Here is a 17,520-nt window from a genome sequence, read left to right on the forward strand (position 1 = left end):
CACCTGGCCTTATTATTATTTTTAATTGACATGATAATTGTACATATTTATGGGTTACAGTGTGATATTTTGTTACATGTATACAAGTTGGGCTTGAAATCCAGGCAGCCTGGTCTAATGTTTCCTAGCTTTTCCTACTGAGAAAATTAAGGTAATTAGCATATCCATCACCTCAAACATTTAAAACATTTCTTTGAGTTGGGATAATTTCAAATTTGCTGTTCCAGCTATTTGAAAATATACGATAGATTGTTGTTGGTTATAGTCACCCTACAGTGCTAGAGAACACTACAGCTTATTCCTCCTGTCTAGCTATACTTTTGTATCCATTAACCAACCTTTAGCTGCTCCCCCTCCCCTCTGGGGTCCCTTTTATAAGGGTTCCAATCCCATTCATGAGGGCCCTACCCTCATGACCTAATTGCCTCCCAGAGGTCCCACCTCCTAACACCACCACGCTGGAGGTTAGGATTTCAATACAGGAATTCTGGGGGGAACAAACATTCCACTGTACCCCATCTGTAGAACATAGCAGCAGGACCCGCTTCACTGGGGTTCTGTGAAGATGGGATAATAGAATGCATGTAAAACACTTTGCACATGGTAGGTGCTCAGTACCTGTGAAAAACACAAACAACGACTTTATCAGTGAGCATGAGAAGTGATGCCATAGTAACAGACCACTCCCAAATCTTGGTGGCTTAGAACAAAGGTTTATGTATTTCTTGCTTATGGTCCATGCCAACTGGGGATCGGTGGGGACTCTGCTCTCGCTGCTTTCTCCTGGGACCATCGCTAGGGGCATGAGTCACCATCAGCTGTCCTCACATCGGAGGGAAGGGAGCTCTGGGAGGTCTCCCACTGCAGCTAAGTGCCATGGCCCGGAAATACACACATCTCTGCTCACATGTCATTGGCCAGAGGAAGGCAGATGGCCTCACTTAACCTCAAGAAAGCGGGGCAAGGAAGTACAACCTTGCCTTGCATTTGGAAGATTCATGAGCAGCTCTAATGGCATCCATGTCACTGAGGCAGCTTCTGTCTGACTCCAATGTCAATAATAATAGCAGTGACTAACATTAATTGGCCACTTACCACGTACAAGACATCGTAGTAAGTGTTTTCTGTAAATGATCACACTTAATCCTCACAGTGCGGCTATGAGTCAGGTACGTTAGAGACAACAGGACGGTAGTCAGAGAGAGGAAGTAACTCGGCCTGAGAACACTGTGCTGGCTTCTACTTAGAACCTTGAAATGCCACAACTGGGGCTGACACCCACTGTCCCCAGAACCATGGGTGGACGGGTGGAATGCTCACAGGGGACTGTGGCACCCACACCTGTTTCCAGGTCAGAGGCCCTGGGCTTTTTAACGGAGCCCCCACAGGAAGATGGTGCAGGAGGGGAGGGGCCAAGGGAGGAAGTGATGGAGAGAATGCAAAGCCTGGAAGGGCAGCTCCTTCCCACCTTCACCTCTGCCCTTGAAGCCAGGGGCCCTGCCAGGCACTGGAGGGCTGGACTCACACCAAGTCGGGGAAGGGCTGGCTACATAGGTTTCACCACCGAGCTGTGGATGGCTCCCTCTCCTCCACTGTGGGTATCTTCCTGAAAACTTAGTTTATCGCTGAACATGTAGGAAGTCTGAAATGTCACCACTAATTACATTCAGCTCCTGGGAGAGGCGTCATGTTCTGGGGGTGGAGGGAATAAACTTTGAAGTCGGGAAAGTCAGGAATGGAGAATTCAGGCCTTGGTCCTATCATAGCTGGATGACTGGATGGCTGGTAAGTCACCTGGTTTCTCTGAGCCCTCAGTTTTATTATTATTTATTTATTTATTTATTTGAGACAGAGTCTCGCTCTGTCACCCAGGCTGGAGTGCAGTGGATTGTTATCTCGGTTCACTGCAAGCTCCGCCTCCCGAGTTCACGCCATTCTCCTGCCTCAGCCTCCAGAGTAGCTGGGAGTACAGGCTAATGTTTTTGTATTTTTTAGTAGAGATGGGGTTTCACTGTGTTAGCCAGGATGGTCTCAATCTTCTGACCTCATGATCTGCCCACCTCAGCCTCCCAAAGTGCTGGGATTACAGATGTGAGCCACCGCGCCTGGCCAAGCCCTCAGTTTTCTAATCTGTAAAATGAGGATATTAATAGCTGGCCCACTTCACAAAACAGTGGTCACAGTCAAGATGGTACATGAAGTATTTTGTGATCTATAAAGAACTATCTAAATAAGCTTCTCCTAAAAAAAAAAAAATTGGAGGAAGCATGATACATTTAGGTGGGGAGGTGGGATCCTGATATTTCCATTTACTGTGCATTTGTTTGACCTCCTGACCTTTTTTGCAGAACAAGCTGGGTACAGGGAAGGTAACTTTGGGCCCGAAGAGGTGCTTCTCTGAGGGGCTTCTGAGTAGGGTACAACCTTGGGACTAGAGAGCCTCCAGACCTGTGGGAAAGCGGCACAGATAAGGGGAGCACCCCCTGCCCGTGGGGCAGCTGTGCCTGGGGCTGCCCCAGTTGCATCCTGGATTATGTCACCTGTCTGTGCTTCACCCCAGCGAAGCTAAATTGAGGGAGTGGTTTGATGGAAAGGGATGGAAGAAGTGGGGGGAAAGTGGGGGCAACAGAATTTTTAGCTATAAATACTAAGTCAAGGAAGGCACAGAGTGGGATAATAACTCTCACAGTCAACTCTTATGGAGGGCCAAGTCTGTGCCAGGCACTGTTCTACACTCTTTTCCAGTATTAACTCATTTGAACCTTGCTGTAACCACAACAGGAAGGTTGGGGTTATTATTTTCTCCATTTTATAGATGAGGAACTGAGGCAAAGAAAGCTTAAGTATGGCTGGGCACGGTGGCTCATGCCTGTAATCCCAGCACTTTGGGAGGCCGAGGTGGGTGGATCACTTGAACCCAGGAGTTCAAGACCAGCCTGGCCAACGTGGTGAAACCCTGTCTCTACTAAAAATACAAAAATTAGCTGGGCGCAGTGGTACATGCCTGTAATCCCAGCTACTCGGGAGGGTGAGGCAGGGGGATCACTTGGATCCGGGAGGCGAAGTTTGCAGTGAGCTGAGATCGTGCCACTGCACTCCAGTCTAGGCGACAGAGACAGACTCTGTCTCAAAGAAAAAAAAAAAAAAAAAGAAAGCTTAAGTCACTTGCTCTGAGTCACATAGCTAGGTAGTACAGAGCTGGGCTTGAAATCCAGGCAGCCTAGTCTAGTGTTTATCAGCTTTTCCTACTGAGAAAATCACCTGGAAGAGTGTTTTTGAAAACAGAGATTATTGAACCCAACCATGACCTAGGAACTAGCTTTTTACCTTATTTTTTTGTGCATAGGTTATAGGTGAAGGAACCAACATTAAAGATTCCACGGGATGTGTTTTTTTTTTTTTTTGAAATGTAGTTTCACTCTTATTGCCCAGGCTGGAGTGCAATGGCACAATCTCGACTCACTGCAACCTCTGCCTCCTGGGTTCAAGCGATTCTCCTCCTTCAGCCTCCCAAGCAGCTAGCATTACAGGCACGTGCCACCACACCTGGCTAATTTTTGTATTTTTAGTAGAGACGGGGTTTCTCCATGTTGGTCAGGCTGGTCTCAAACTCCCAACCTCAGGTGATCCACCCGCCTCAGTCTCCCAAAGTGCTGGGATTACAGGCATGAGCCACTGCACTCAGCCTCCAAGGGATTCTTAAATTTAGGGACGTGTAGCAACTGGACTATGCTGTACTGGGTAAGAGTGAGGAGGAAACCTGTTTGCTTGAATGGAAGGCTTTTGAAGGAAGCAGCCAGGGACAGTCTGGAAAACTTTCCTGTATTCATCAAATTTAAGATACCTGAGTTGTAGGACACAGTGTTATTCTATGTACTATAAAAACAAAAAATACTGATAATCCAGCCACGGCTTGACACTTTCTTTTTCTTTTTCTTTTTCTTTTTGAGATGGAGTTTTGTTCTTGTTGCCCAGGTTGGAGTGCAATGGCGTGATCTCGGCTCACCACAACCTCTGCCTCCAGGGTTTAAGTGAGTCTTCAGCCTCCCCAGTAGCTGGGATCACAGGCATGTGCTACCTCACCCAGCTAATTTTGTATTTTTAGTTGAGACGGGGTTTCTCCATGTTGGTCAGGCTGGTCTCAAACTCCCAACCTCAGGTGATCTGCCCGCTTCGACCTCCTAAAGTGCTGGGATTACAGGTGTGAGCCACCGCGCCCAGCCTAGACACTTTCTTTTTTTTTTTTTTTTTTGAGACGGAGTTTCGCTCTTGTTGCCCAGGCTGGAGTGCAATGGCGCGACCTCAGCTCACTGCAACCTCCACCTCCCGGGTTCAAGCAATTCTCCTGCCTCAGCCTCCTGAGTAGCTGGGATTACAGGCATGCACCACCACGGCGGGCTAATTTTGTATTTTTAGTAGAGACATGGTTTCTCCATGTTGGTCAGGCTGGTCTCAAACTCCCGACCTCGGGTGATCCACCCGCCTCAGCCTCCCAAAGTGCTGGGATTACAGGCGTGAACCAGTGTGCCTGGCCGACACTTTCTTATTACACTTATTTCACAGATGTTGTAAGTATGAAGAAATGTGCATCTCAGCAGTGATGAGTTCTTTGGGCTGGGACCAGATACTGGAGGGCTTTGAAGCTAGGGCAGGTGGTACGTTGTTGAGTTCAAGGTGAGGAGAATGGCTGAGGGCCTGGGAGGACCACCTGGTGCGGTGGCAGAGCCTGCCTGGGCTGAGGAGTTCACCTCTCTGCCTCTGCCCCAACCGCTGGGTCTCAGGGGCCAGTTGCTTTAACTCTCAGAGCCTCAGTTTTCTCACCTGCGTTCTGCAAGAAGGATGGTAGAAGCTACCTCTCATGCCTCCTGAGGCTGTTAACAGAAGGAGAAGGGAGGTGACAATATAACAGCAGTGCAAAGTGGGAGGTAGTGGACTGGGCACACTCAGCCTGATGCCATCTGCACCCCTCCTTCTCCCTCAGCCACAGGTCTAATGATTGGCTGCCTGGTCTACCCTGACGGCTGGGACTCAAGTGAGGTACGGCGCATGTGCGGGGAGCAGACGGGCAAGTACACGCTGGGTCACTGCACCATCCGCTGGGCCTTCATGCTGGCCATCCTCAGCATTGGCGATGCCCTCATCCTCTCCTTCCTGGCCTTCGTGTTGGGCTACCGGCAGGACAAGCTCCTCCCTGACGACTACAAGGCAGATGGAACTGGTAATCCCCCAACTCCACAATGGTGTCCCCTGTCTGGAGACCCTGGGATGTGGGTAGGGGTTTGTCTTAGCCAGTTCTCTAAGGCTTGGTCCCTGGCCAAGGGATGGGGACAATCAGACACAGCCCATGTCCTCCCTGAAATCAAAGGACAGTGGAGGGTTGCAAGCTAGCAGGTGATAAGGTGATCTGTGATAAAGGAATGTCCCCCTCACCCCTCTACACTCTCAGAGGCTATAGGGGAGAGAGCTGCAATCCAGCCTTGGGGGCTAAGTGTGGTCTCCCCTAGAAGGAGGCACTGAGGCTGGGTCTCGAAGTAATATTCCTGGGACCTTGCTCGGTGGAGAGGGGAACAACAGGGGGATGAGTTGCTGGGGAGGAAGTAGGAAGGCAGGGACCTTTAGAACAGATCAATGAGGGTGCAGAAGTGACAGCTCCTGGAGTGCAGCTGGTGGGAGCCCAAGATCCCTGGAGGAACAGCAGCCTTGGGATTCTCGTAATGTTCGTCCTGTTTCAATTCCCTCACATCCAAATCCTACCTGTCAGTCATAAAAGTTAGCTGTAGCTGATCCTCGAGGCCCAAGCAGACCCTCCAGGAAGCCCTCCCTGACTGTTTCCCATTACCTCCCTTCTTCCTAGGGTGCTTTTCACTTCTGTTTCTTATTGGGCTCTTCCCCTGCCCATTTTGAGAGGCTAACTTTTTCAGAGCATTAATTTCTTCCCTGAGTCAAGGGCAAGGACTGTCTTGCACCCCTGTGGATCCCCAAATGCCTGGTCTCAGCAGGTGGCCATCACTGGGGACCTGTTACATCTCAGGGACCTCTCCAGTCTCTTTTCCCCATAGCTGTCTTCACATTAGCCCTTGGACTAGAAGAAGCAGCCAAACTCCTCTGTCCACTATAACCAAGGACTCTTCCCACATGAGGAACTTGAAGCCCAAAAGGGAGAGTCACTCAGAAGTTCCCAGAAAGGCAGTGGCAAAGAAGAGCCCAGAACTCAGGTCCCCTCTGGCCAAGACTGGGGCCCACTTCTCCATAAAGAAGTGATAGGAAACATTTCATCCTTCTTTGGGAGTGGGACAAGGATAACCCACCTGTTATGTGGTTAAAGATGTAAACAGGCCAAGTGTGGTGGCTCATGCCTGTAATCCCAGCACTTTGGGAGGCCAAGGTGGGCAGATCATGAGGTCAAGAGATCAAGACCATCCTGGCCAACATGGTGAAACCCCATCTCTACTAAAACTACAAAAAATAGCTGAGTGTGGTGGCTTGCAGCTGTAGTCCCAGCTACTCGGGAGGCTGAGGCAGGAGAATCTCTTGAACCTGGGAGGCAGAGGTTGAAGTGAGCTGAGATCATGCCACTGCACTCCAGCCTGGATGACAGAGCGAGACTCTGTCTCAAAAAAACGAAAAAGAAAACAAATTACTAGAAAGAGCTGGGCCAAGGAGGAGAGAAGAGGGAGATTTCTTCCCATCACAGTAGGGTAGATTCCTATAGTTCCTGGGCCAGGGAAACACCTAGGGCCTGGATCCCTTGCGGATTCTATAAAGGGAAGAAAAAAATGAAATAGTAGGGCTGGGTGCAGAGGCCTATGCCTGTAACCCCAGCATTTTTGGGGGGCCAAGGTGGGCAGATCACTTGAGGTCAGGAGTTGGAGACCAGCCTGGCCAACATGGCGCAACCCCATCTCTACTAAAAATACAAAAATTAGCTAGGTGTGGTGGTGTACACCTGTAATCCCAGCTACTTGGGAGGCTGAGGCAGGAGAATGGCGTGAACCCAGGAGGTGGAGCTTGCAGTGAGCCGAGATTGTGCCACTGCACTCCAGCCTGGGCGACAGAGCAAGACTCCGTCTCCAAAAAAAAAAAAAAAAAAAGAAAAAAAAGAAATAAACCCAAACATTTATGGCCAATTGATTTTCAACAAGGATGTCAAGACTATTTAATAGGGGAAAGAATAGTCTTTCCAACAAATGATGCTGGAACAATCAGATATCTATATATGAAAGAATGAAATTGAACCCCTACCTCACACCATATACAAAAATTAAAGACCTAAATGCAAGATATAAAACTATAAAAATCTTAAAAGAAAATATAGTTGTAAATCTTTGTGAACTTGGATTAGGCAATAGCTTCTTAGATATGACACCTAATGCACAAGCAACCAAAGAAAAAAATAGATAAATTGGCTTTCATCAAATTTAATTTTTTTTTGTTTAAAAAGACACCATTAAGAAAGTAAAAGGACAACCCACAGAACGGAAGAAAATATTTGCAAATTATAATTGGATAAGATCTAGAATCCAGAATATATTAAGAACTCCTACAACTCAATAATAAAAAGACTACCCAATGCTTAAAATGGGCAAGGGATGCTGGGCACGGTGGCTCACGCCTGTAATCCCAGCATTTTGGGAGGCCAAGATGGGCAGATCACAAGGTCAGGAGATTGAGACCATCTAGCCCCAACATGAGTGAAACCCTCTCTCCACAAAATACAAAAAACAGCTAGGCGTGTAGCAGGTGCCTATGGTGGCTGGGAGGGCTGAGGGCAGGAGGATGCAGTCAGGAGGCAGGCAGGTGGGCGGGGTTACGCTGCCAGGCACAGGGGCGGGATGAACCAACAGAAAAAAGGAGGCGTGGCCAAGCCTGTAATCCCAGCACTGGGAGGCCGAGACGGGCGGATCACGAGGTCAGGAGATCGAGACCATCCTGGCTAACGCAGTGAAACCCCGTCTCTACTAAAAAAATACAAAAAACTAGCCGGGCGCGGTGGCTGGCGCCTGTAGTCCCAGCTACTCGGGAGGCTGAGGCAGGAGAATGGCGTGAACCCGGGAGGCGGAGCTTGCAGTGAGCTGAGATCCGGCCACTGCACTCCAGCCTGGGCGACAGAGCGAGACTCCGTCTCAAAAAAAAAAAAAAAAAAAAAAGGGCAAGGGATTTGAATAGACACTTCTCCAAAGAAGATATACAGATGGCCAATTAGCACACCAAAAGATGCTCAACATCATTAGTCATTAGAAAAATGCCAATCAAATCCACATTGAGATACAATTTCACACCCACTAAGATGATTATAGTAAAAAAGGTGAATAATAACAAGTGTTGGTGAGCAAGTGGAGAAATTAGAACCCTCATTCACTGCTAACGCAAATCTAAAATGTTGCAACTGCTGCAGAAAGCAGCCTGGCAGTTCCTCAAATGGTTAATCATAAAGTTACCATATGACCCAGTAATTCCACTATTGGGTACATACACAAGAAAATTAAAAACAAATGTTCACACAAAAACTTATACACAAATGTTCATAGCAGCATAATAGCCAAAAAATGGAAACAACCCATATGTCCATCTCCTGATGAACAGATAAACAAAATGTGTATATCCGTGCAATGAAATATTATCCAGCCATAAAAAGGGATGAAGTAGTAAGAATTGCTACCATGTGGATGAACCTTGAAAACATGTTAAATGAAAGGAACCAGACACAAAAGACTGGCTTCCATTTGTACATATGTGATTCAATTTCTATAAAATATTCAAAATAGGCATCCATAGAGACAGAAAGCAGATTAGGAGGTGGCTAGGAAGGAGGGGAAACAAGAGTGACTGCTAATGGGCACAGGGTTCCTTTTGGGGTGATGAAAATGTTTTAGAATTAGTGATGATAGTTGCACAATCTAGTGAATATACTAAAAACCACTGAATTGTATACCTTAAATGGGTGAATTTTATGTTGGTGAAATATATCTATATCTATATCTATATATATATATATATTTTTTTTTCTGAGACAGATTCTGGCCCTGTCACCCAGGCTGGAGTGCAGTGGCACGATCTCAGCTCACTGCAGCTCACTGCAACCTTCACCTCCTGGGCTCAAGTGATCCTCCCATCTTAGCCTCCCAAATAGCTAGGAGTACAGGCCCATACCACCACACTTGGCTTTTTCTAAAAAAAAATTTTGTAGAGACGGAGTTCCACCATGTTGCCCAGGCTGGTCTCAAACTCCTGGCGCCCACCTTGGCCTCCCAAAGTGCTGGGATTACAGGCGTGAGCCACTGCACTCAGCTTGTTAGTGAATTATATTAATTAAAAAAAAAGGGGGGGATTGTGCTGAGGATCCCATAGCGTATATACAGCACTAACAATGCCTGCACATTGCAAGTGATTAATAAATTAGTTCTCCCTTATTTATTTTTTTGATGCCACAGTAGCAAGTCTGATAGTTCTCTCCCCTTTCTGTCTTTCCAGTATTTTCACCTTTTTTTTTTTTTTTCCTTTGAGACAAAGTCTTGCTCTGTCATCACCCAGGCTAGAGTGCAGTGGCATGATCTGGGGTCACTGCAACCTCTGCCTCTCGGGTTCAAGCGATTCTCCTGCCTCAGCCGTCCAAGCAGCTGGGATTACAGGCACTTGCCACCATGCCTAGCTAATTTTTTGTATTTTTAGTAGAGATGGGGTTTCACCATGTTGGCCAGGCTGGTCTCGAACTCCTGGCCTCAAGTGATCCACCCTCCTCAGCCTCCCAAAGTGCTGGGATTACAGGTGTGAGCCACTGCATCGGTCCATATTCGTTTTTTACATCACCCATCTGCCCAACCGATAACAGCTAATGTGCCCTAGTTGCTGAACAATGCCTTTAGGCACTGGAAGTACAGTGGTTAAGGGCAATCTCAATTGGAGCTTATGGTCTGGTAAGGGAGAAAATCATGCAATACAGTTACAAGCTGATAAATGACATGAACAAAAAAGTCCAAGCTTTCTTGAGAGTAAGAGGAATCTGATGGAGTTTGGAGACGGAGTAGTGTGCAGGAAATTATCCTAAAAACGAGGCTTGGTAGTAACATATACTGTTCTCTTCTTCATTACAGAGGAGGTGTGAAGCAGCTGAAGGGTCGGTGAGTAATTCTATGGGAGGGTGGTCTGCGTGTCCTTAGAAGGGCTGGGGTTCTCTGCTTCCTTACCGAATCCTCAGGCAGTGTGACACTAGGGACTGGGATGTAAGGCTGTGATGCTGCCTGGGTAGAGAGAAACAACACCCTACTGGGGCAGGAGCTATTTGGCCTCTGAGACCTTCACTGTGGAGCAAACAGGAAACCTTTAGTTTTACTTGTGTCTTTTTTTTTTTTTTGAGATGGAGTTTTGCTCTTGTTGCCCAAGCTGGAATGCGATGGCGTGATCTTGGCTCATTGCAACCTCCACCTCCCAGGTTCAAGCCATTCCCCTGCCTCAGCCTCCCAAGTAGCTGGGATTACAGGCGCGTGCCCCCATGCCTGGCTAATATTTTGTACTTTTAGTAGAAATGGGGTTTCACCGTGTTAGCCAGGCTGGTCTTGAACTCCTGACCTCAGGTGATCTGTCCACCTCCACCTCCCAAAGTGCTGGGATTACAGGCATGAGCCACCGCGTCTGGCCTTACTTGTGTCTTGAGAGGTGAAAAATGATCAGGGGAATAAGAAATAATTAAAAACAGGCAGGTAGTTAGTTTCACAAATTTATGTTTTGTGGAGCCTGGCACACAAGAACAGGCTGTTTTTAGAAGTCATAATTATAATTTGGACCCTTATTTTCAAAAAGAATTTTTAAGTGATTTGTAAGAAACATACTAGAAAACCTAATAAAATAGAAAATAAAAGTCAGAGAGAGAAAAATATTCAAAAAAGCTAGGCTAATAGTATTACTGTCTTGAGTATTAAATTTAACTCTGATTCCTGATAGCTGAGGCAAAAAGGAAAACAGTAAGTTAACCAGTTTTAATGTCTGGTTTAAAAAGAAGCGCAACATGTTCATTTATCTTTTAAGTTTCCAAACATTTGTTAAATGTGATTTAACAAGAACATTCAGGAATGCATTTAAAAAAAGAAAAAGAAACCCTCACAACAGTGTTGCCTTCCTAACAGCTGCCTTGAGGACCTACAGCTGGCCAGGCACTTTGTGTGGGAAAGTGGGTTTACCTCCATTTAAGCTGTTTTTATTTTTGCCAAGTACCTTCCAATTCTTGACCACATATATTTTAAAAATAATCATACATAAAATTGTCACCTCCACCTCCCGCACTTATGAGAGCATGATTTTCACACTTCAGTGTGCATACAGTCATCTGGGGATCTTGTTAAAATGCAGATTCTGCTGGGCGCAGTGGCTCACGCCTATAATCCCAGCACTTTGGGAGACTGAGGCAGGCAGATCACCTGAGGTCAGGAGTTGGAGACCAGCCTGGCCAACATCGGGAAACCCCGTCTCTACCAAAAATACAAAAATTAGCTGGGTGTGGTGGCGTGCACCTGTAATCCCAGCTACTCAGGAGGCTGAGGGAGGAGAATCACTTGAACCTGGGAGGTGGTGGTTGCGGTGGATCTGGGGCCATAGATCCTGCATTTCTAACCAGTTTTTGGGTGACGGGCTGCTCAAACAAGAATCACACTTTGAATAAAAAAGCATTAGAGCATAACCTTGGTGTGTGTATGTATGTGTGTGTGGGTGTGTGTATTTTGTGGATTTTTTTTTTTTTTTGACACGGAGTTTCACTCTTGTTGTCCAGGCTGGAGTGCAATGGCACGATCTTGGCTCATGGCAGCCTCCGCCTCCCGGGTTCAAGCAATTGTCCTGCCTCAGTCTCCCAAGTAGCTGGGATTACAGGCGTGCACCACCACACCCGGCGAATTTTGTATTTTTAGTAGAGATGGGGTTTCTCCATGTTGGTCAGGCTGGTCTCAAACTCCCGACCTCAGGGGATCTGCCCGCCACAGCCTCCCAAAGCACTGGGATTACAGGTGTGAGTCACCTCACGCAGCCTATATTGGTTTTTAAAATGTCTGATTTTTTTTTTTTTTTTTTTTTTTTTTGAGACGGAGTCTCGCGCTGTGTCACCCAGGCTGGAGTGCAGTGGCGCGATCTCGGCTCACTGCAAGCTCCGCCTCCCAGGTTCACGCCATTCTCCTGCCTCAGCCTCCGAGTAGCTGGGACTACAGGCGCCCGCCACCACACCCGGCTAGTTTTTTGTATTTTTAGTAGAGACGGGGTTTCACCATGTTAGCCAGGATGGTCTCGATCTCCTGACCTCGTGATCCACCCGCCTCGGCCTCCCAAAGTGCTGGGATTACAGGCTTGAGCCACCGCGCCCGGCTAAAATGTCTGATTTTAAACTCTTGCAATCTTTTGTTCTTTTCTTATACCACAGGTCATCTATTTCCCAGACAATGGAAAACTAGGGAATCAAATTCTTCAGAGATAAGAACTTGTTCTTCCAAGTTTCCTTGTTCCTGGCTGCTATAGGCCTGACGCCTTAAGCCTTTTATTATAACACTAAAACCGGACAGTCTCTTGAGACAAGACCTCCTACTGTACTCTTTCCAGGGAAGCAGAACTGCAATTACCCACTTCAAAGATATTCAGAGGCTGAGCGGTGCGGGGAGTGCTCACTTGCTGGGGATGAGATCCAAGTCCTCTTCTTAGCTCCGCACAGCAGCAAATCGCTTCACCTTCCTGAGGCCTCTTCTCTGTAAAGCGAGAGGGCTAAATGGGTCCATCTCTAGGGGCCTTCCCTTCCAGCGTACACACACACACACACACACACACACACACACAAATGCCCAACCAGCTCTAAGAGGGCTACTGAAGAGGTGGCTGGACATGTGCTGGGTCATTTTAGGGTAAGGTGTAGGGGGTCTTTTGCTTCTCCCTTCTCATATTTTGTTTTCTTATTGCTGCTTAGAGGGGGGTAAGGAATGGAGGGGCCATCAGAACCTGAATCCTTTAACATCCACCAGGAAGTTTTATTTAGAGTGGGTGATAGGATCTAAAATCTCTGGAGACTAATTTGACATTTTTCCTCCCAGGAACCAAATATCACATTTCCCTATGGTGCCCACACTGACTCAACCAGAACTGGCTACCAGCTTCAGAAATGTGTTACTTATGTTCAAGTAATTTGTTATGGGAATAGATTACATTTTTTTTCAAAAACTTTGGATTTGGCATATCATCATCTATAGAGGGATTGGTTCCAGGATCCCCTGCAGATGCCAAAATACATGGATGCCCAAGTCCTCAGCTAAAAATGGCGTAGTATTTGCATATAACCTATGCACATCCTCCTGTATACTTTAAATCATCTCTAGATTACTTATAATACCTAATACAATGTAAATGCTATGTAAATACTTGTACTGTGTGGCTTTTAATTTGTATTTGTTGTTGTATTGTTATTTATTTATTTTTGAGACAGAGTCTCACTCTCTTGCTGAGGCTGGGATGCAAAGGCGCCATCTCAGCTCACTGCAACCTCTGCCTCCCAAGTTCAAGTGATTCTCCTGTCACAGCCTCCTGAATAGCTGGAAATACAGGCATGTGCCACCATACCTGGCTAATTTTTTTTTTTTTTTGAGACGGAGTCTCGTCCTATTGCCCAGGCTGGAGTGCAGTGGCATGATCTCGGCTCACTGTAACCTCCGCCTCCCAGGTTCAAGCAATTCTCCTGCCTCAGCCTCCTGAGTAGCTGGGATTACAGGCGCCTGCCACCATGCCTGGCTAATTTTTGTATTTTTAGTAGAGACAGGGTTTCACCATGTTGGCCAGGCTGCCTGTGTCGGCCTTCCAAAGTGCTGGGATTACAGGTGTGAACCACCATGCCCGGCCTGTATTGTTATTCTTTACTAGCTTTTCTTCCTGAATATTTTACATCTGTGGTTGATTGACTCTGCTGAGCGGAACCCACAGATACGGAGGACCAGCTACTAAATGGTGAATCTTCAGTTGGCCTCCAAAGGGGAATTCAATTTAGGTAATTGTTCATTGTAGCAAAAGCCAAGACAAAAATGGATTCTCCAGGCTGTCCCCTTCCTGGGGGGTGGTGCATAAAAACAGGGTTTTGTTGATTGTCTGCAGTGAATGATTCTGAGGAAAAGGTGTTTTTTCTGGTCCTTGTCCATTTAATTAGTAAAGAAACTACCTGGGTGTGCTGTTCTCTCACAGGTGAAGTGTGGGTAAAGAGCTGAACAGATGAATCTTGTTGCTTGATCAACCGATCAGTGATACAGAAACAGTTTTTCTATCTTTGGCTGTCAGTTGTGTGTTTGGCCAATGCACTGTGACAACCTGTTCTGTCACTAGGAATGAGTATCCCAGTGTTGTCACGGTAATTGGTGGTGGGAACTTCCATAATGGGATTTGATCTTGTCACTTGGTCCATGGCAGCTAGTTTATGAGAATGATCACATTTGTGTGTGTGTGTGTGTATATATATATATATATAAAATTTTATATATATATATATAAAATTTATTTTTATTTTTTTTGAGATGAAGTCTCGCTCTTGTTGCCCAGGCTTGAGTGCAACAGCATGATCTCAGCTCACTGCAACCTCTGCCTCCCAGGTTCAAGCAATTCTCCTGCCTCAGCCTCCCAAGTATTGAGACAAAGTCTCGCTTTCTCGCCCAGGCTGGAGTGCAATGGCATGATCTCGGCTCACTGCAACCTCTGCTTCCCAGGTTCAAGCAATTCTCCTGTCTCAGCCTCCTGAGTAGCTGGGATTACAGGCGTGTGCTACCACGCCCGGCTAATTTTTTTTTTTTTTTTTTTGAGATGGAGTGTTGCTCTGCCACCCAGGCTGGAGTGTGGTGGTATGATCTCGGCTCACTGCAAGCTCCGCCTCCCAGGTTCACTCCATTCTCCTGCCTCAGCCTCCTGAGGAGCTAGGACTACAGGCGCCCACTACTACACCTGGCTAATTTTTTGTATTTTTAGTAGAGATGGGGCTTCACCATGTTAGCCAGGATGGTCTCGGTCTCCTGACCTCGTGATCCACCCACCTTGGCCTCCCAAAGTGCTAGAATTACAGGCGTGAGCCACCACACCCAGCCTAATTTTGTATTTTTAGTAGAGACGGGGTTTCACCATGTTGGCCAGGCTGATCTCCAACTCCTGACCTCAAGTGATCTACCCGCCTTGGCATCCCAAAGTGCTGGGATTACAGGCATGAGTCACCACACCCAACCAAATGTGTGTGTGTGTATATGTGTGTGTGTGTGTATGTATGTATAAAATCCTCGGCCTCCCAAAGTGCTGGGATTACAGGCATGAGCCACCATGCCCGGCCTGTATGTATGTTTTGAGTGCAGTGGAGTGAACATGGCTCACTGAAGCCTCAGTCTCCTGAGCTCAAGCAATCCGCCTGCCTTAGCTTCCCAAGTAGCCAGGACCACAGGTGTGACCACCACATCTGCCTAATCTTTAGTTTTTGTAGACACAGGGTATCACCATGTTGCCCAGCCTGGACATTCATATTTTCTTTTATTGATAAAATTAATTCACAGTCGGCCAGGCACTGTGGCTCACGCCTGTAATCCCAGCACTTTGGGAAGCCAAGGTGGGTGGATCACCTGAGGTTGGGAGTTGTGACCAGCCTGACCAAAATGGTGAAACCCCATCTCTACTAAAAATACAAAATTAGCTGGGCGTGGTGGCACATGCCTGTAATCCCAGCTACTCGGGAGGCTGAGGCAGGAGAATGGCTTGAACCCAGGAGGCGGAGGTTTCAGTGAGCCGAGATCGTGCCATTGCACTCCAGCCCGGGCAGCAAGAGTGAAACTCCGTGTCAAAAAAAAAAAAAAAAAATTAATTCACAGTTGGGTATCTACTTTATGCAAGCTTGATGAATGACAAAATTTGACAAATTCTGTAGTTTAGTGACTTTTCTATTTGTTCGTTTATATCATAATTTACTTTTTGAAGAGGTACAAAAAAATTTCCAGAAGTCTATCCTTGGCCAGGTGTAGTGGCTCACGCCTGTAATCCCAGCACTTTGGGAGGCTGAGGTGGGAGGATCACTTGAGACCAGGAGTTCAAGACTAGCATGGGCAACATGGCAAAAACCCATCTCTACAAAAATTTCAAAAATTAGCTGGGCCTGGTGGCGCACGCCTGTAATCCCAGCTACTTGGGAGGCTGAGGTGGGAGGATCACTTGAGCCTGGGAAGTTGAAGCTGCAGTGAGCCATGATTGTGCCACTGCACTCCAGCCTGGGCAACAGAGCAAGACCGTGTCTCAAGAAAAAAGTCTATTCTCAAAATATTTCACTGAAATGGCAACTTTAGTGGTCCGCAGAAGCTGCTAGAGGACTTAAGGTGCATCTGCCTATAACCCACACCTTGCTCCTGCCAGAACAGTGAGTTTCACCAAAGTAGGAGTTGATGTTTACTAATGACCAGTGCTGGGGAGGGACCTGCAAATCTTTTTATGAGTCAAATGACTCAGTATTTCATATTGTGCTTTATCTTCAAAGAAACTCAGAATTCAGTCTAGTAACAGCAATGATTTTGGTTCATACATGTAGCTAATGTTTTATCAGCTCTTTTCAAGGGCTTTATCTTTAAATTCTTAAAGCCATCTCAAATCTCATTAATCTTTGAAAGCATATAAAATAAAAGTTATTTTGGGAGGCCAGGGCAGGTGGATCACCTGAGGTCAGGAGTTTGAGAGCAGCCTGGCCAACATGGTAAAACCCTGTCTCTACTAAAAATACGAAAATTAGCTGGGCATGGTGGTGGGTGCCTGTAATTGCAGCTACTCTGGAGGCTGAGGCAGGACAATTGCTTGAACCTGGGAGGCAGAGGTTGCAGTGAGCCAAGATTGTGCCACTGCACTCCAGCCTGGGCGACGGAGCGAGACTCCGTCTCAAAAAATAAAACAAACAAAAAACAAAACCAAAGAAAAATCAATAATGTTAGCACTCCTCTTATCAAGTCAACCTTATTCTTTATTTTTTTTGAGACGGAGTCTTGCTCTGTCACCCAGGCTGGAGTGCAGTGGTGCGATCTCGGCTCACTGCAACCTCCGCCCCTCCAGGTTTAAGCAATTCTCTACCTCAGCCTCCGGAGTAGCTGGGATTACAGGCATGTTCCACCACGCCTGGCTAATTTTTTATATTTTTAGTAGAGACGGGGTTTCACCATCTTGGCCAGGCTGATCTTGAACTCCTGACTTCGTGAACCACCCGCCTCGGCCTCCCAAAGTGCTGGGATTACAGGCGTAAGCCACTGTGCCCGGCCAACTTTATTCTTTTCTCACTTCTGGCTTGCCTCTCTCCGCTTTGGGCTATTCTGTAGAGTCAGTTATGGTGCTCAAGCTTCACTGACAGCCCTGAGTAGATATGGTCGAAATAGGAAGGGCCAGTCATTTATAGGTGAAACGTGAACCTGAAGAATATCCTCAGTGTTCATGACCTGATGATCCTGTTACCTACAGATGCTTAACAAATTACTCCAGAATGCAGTGGCTTAAAACAACATACATATCTCAGTT

At 46.7% G+C, this 17,520-nt stretch overlaps 1 protein-coding gene across 2 annotated transcripts in view; it reads left to right on the forward strand.

Moving 5' to 3' along the window:
• Positions 1 to 13,383, forward strand: part of LHFPL5 (LHFPL tetraspan subfamily member 5) — an 18,642-nt gene extending 5,259 nt beyond the window's left edge. Inside the window, exons 2-4 of one of the 2 annotated variants that reach the window (XM_009204993.4) lie at positions 4,982 to 5,218; positions 10,092 to 10,118; positions 13,059 to 13,383. In XM_009204993.4, coding sequence (XP_009203257.1) covers positions 4,982 to 5,218; positions 10,092 to 10,102 — 248 coding nt within the window. In that variant the 3' untranslated portion in view covers positions 10,103 to 10,118; positions 13,059 to 13,383. Of the gene's footprint in view, positions 1 to 4,981; positions 5,219 to 10,091; positions 10,119 to 12,400; positions 12,559 to 13,058 lie in introns of those variants that run through there. The other variant, XM_009204994.4, reaches the window with a different exon arrangement.
• Positions 13,384 to 17,520: the final 4,137 nt, after the last annotated feature.

Source organism: Papio anubis, chromosome 6 (assembly GCF_008728515.1).
Source record: "Papio anubis isolate 15944 chromosome 6, Panubis1.0, whole genome shotgun sequence".
Lineage (NCBI taxonomy): Eukaryota > Metazoa > Chordata > Mammalia > Primates > Cercopithecidae > Papio > Papio anubis.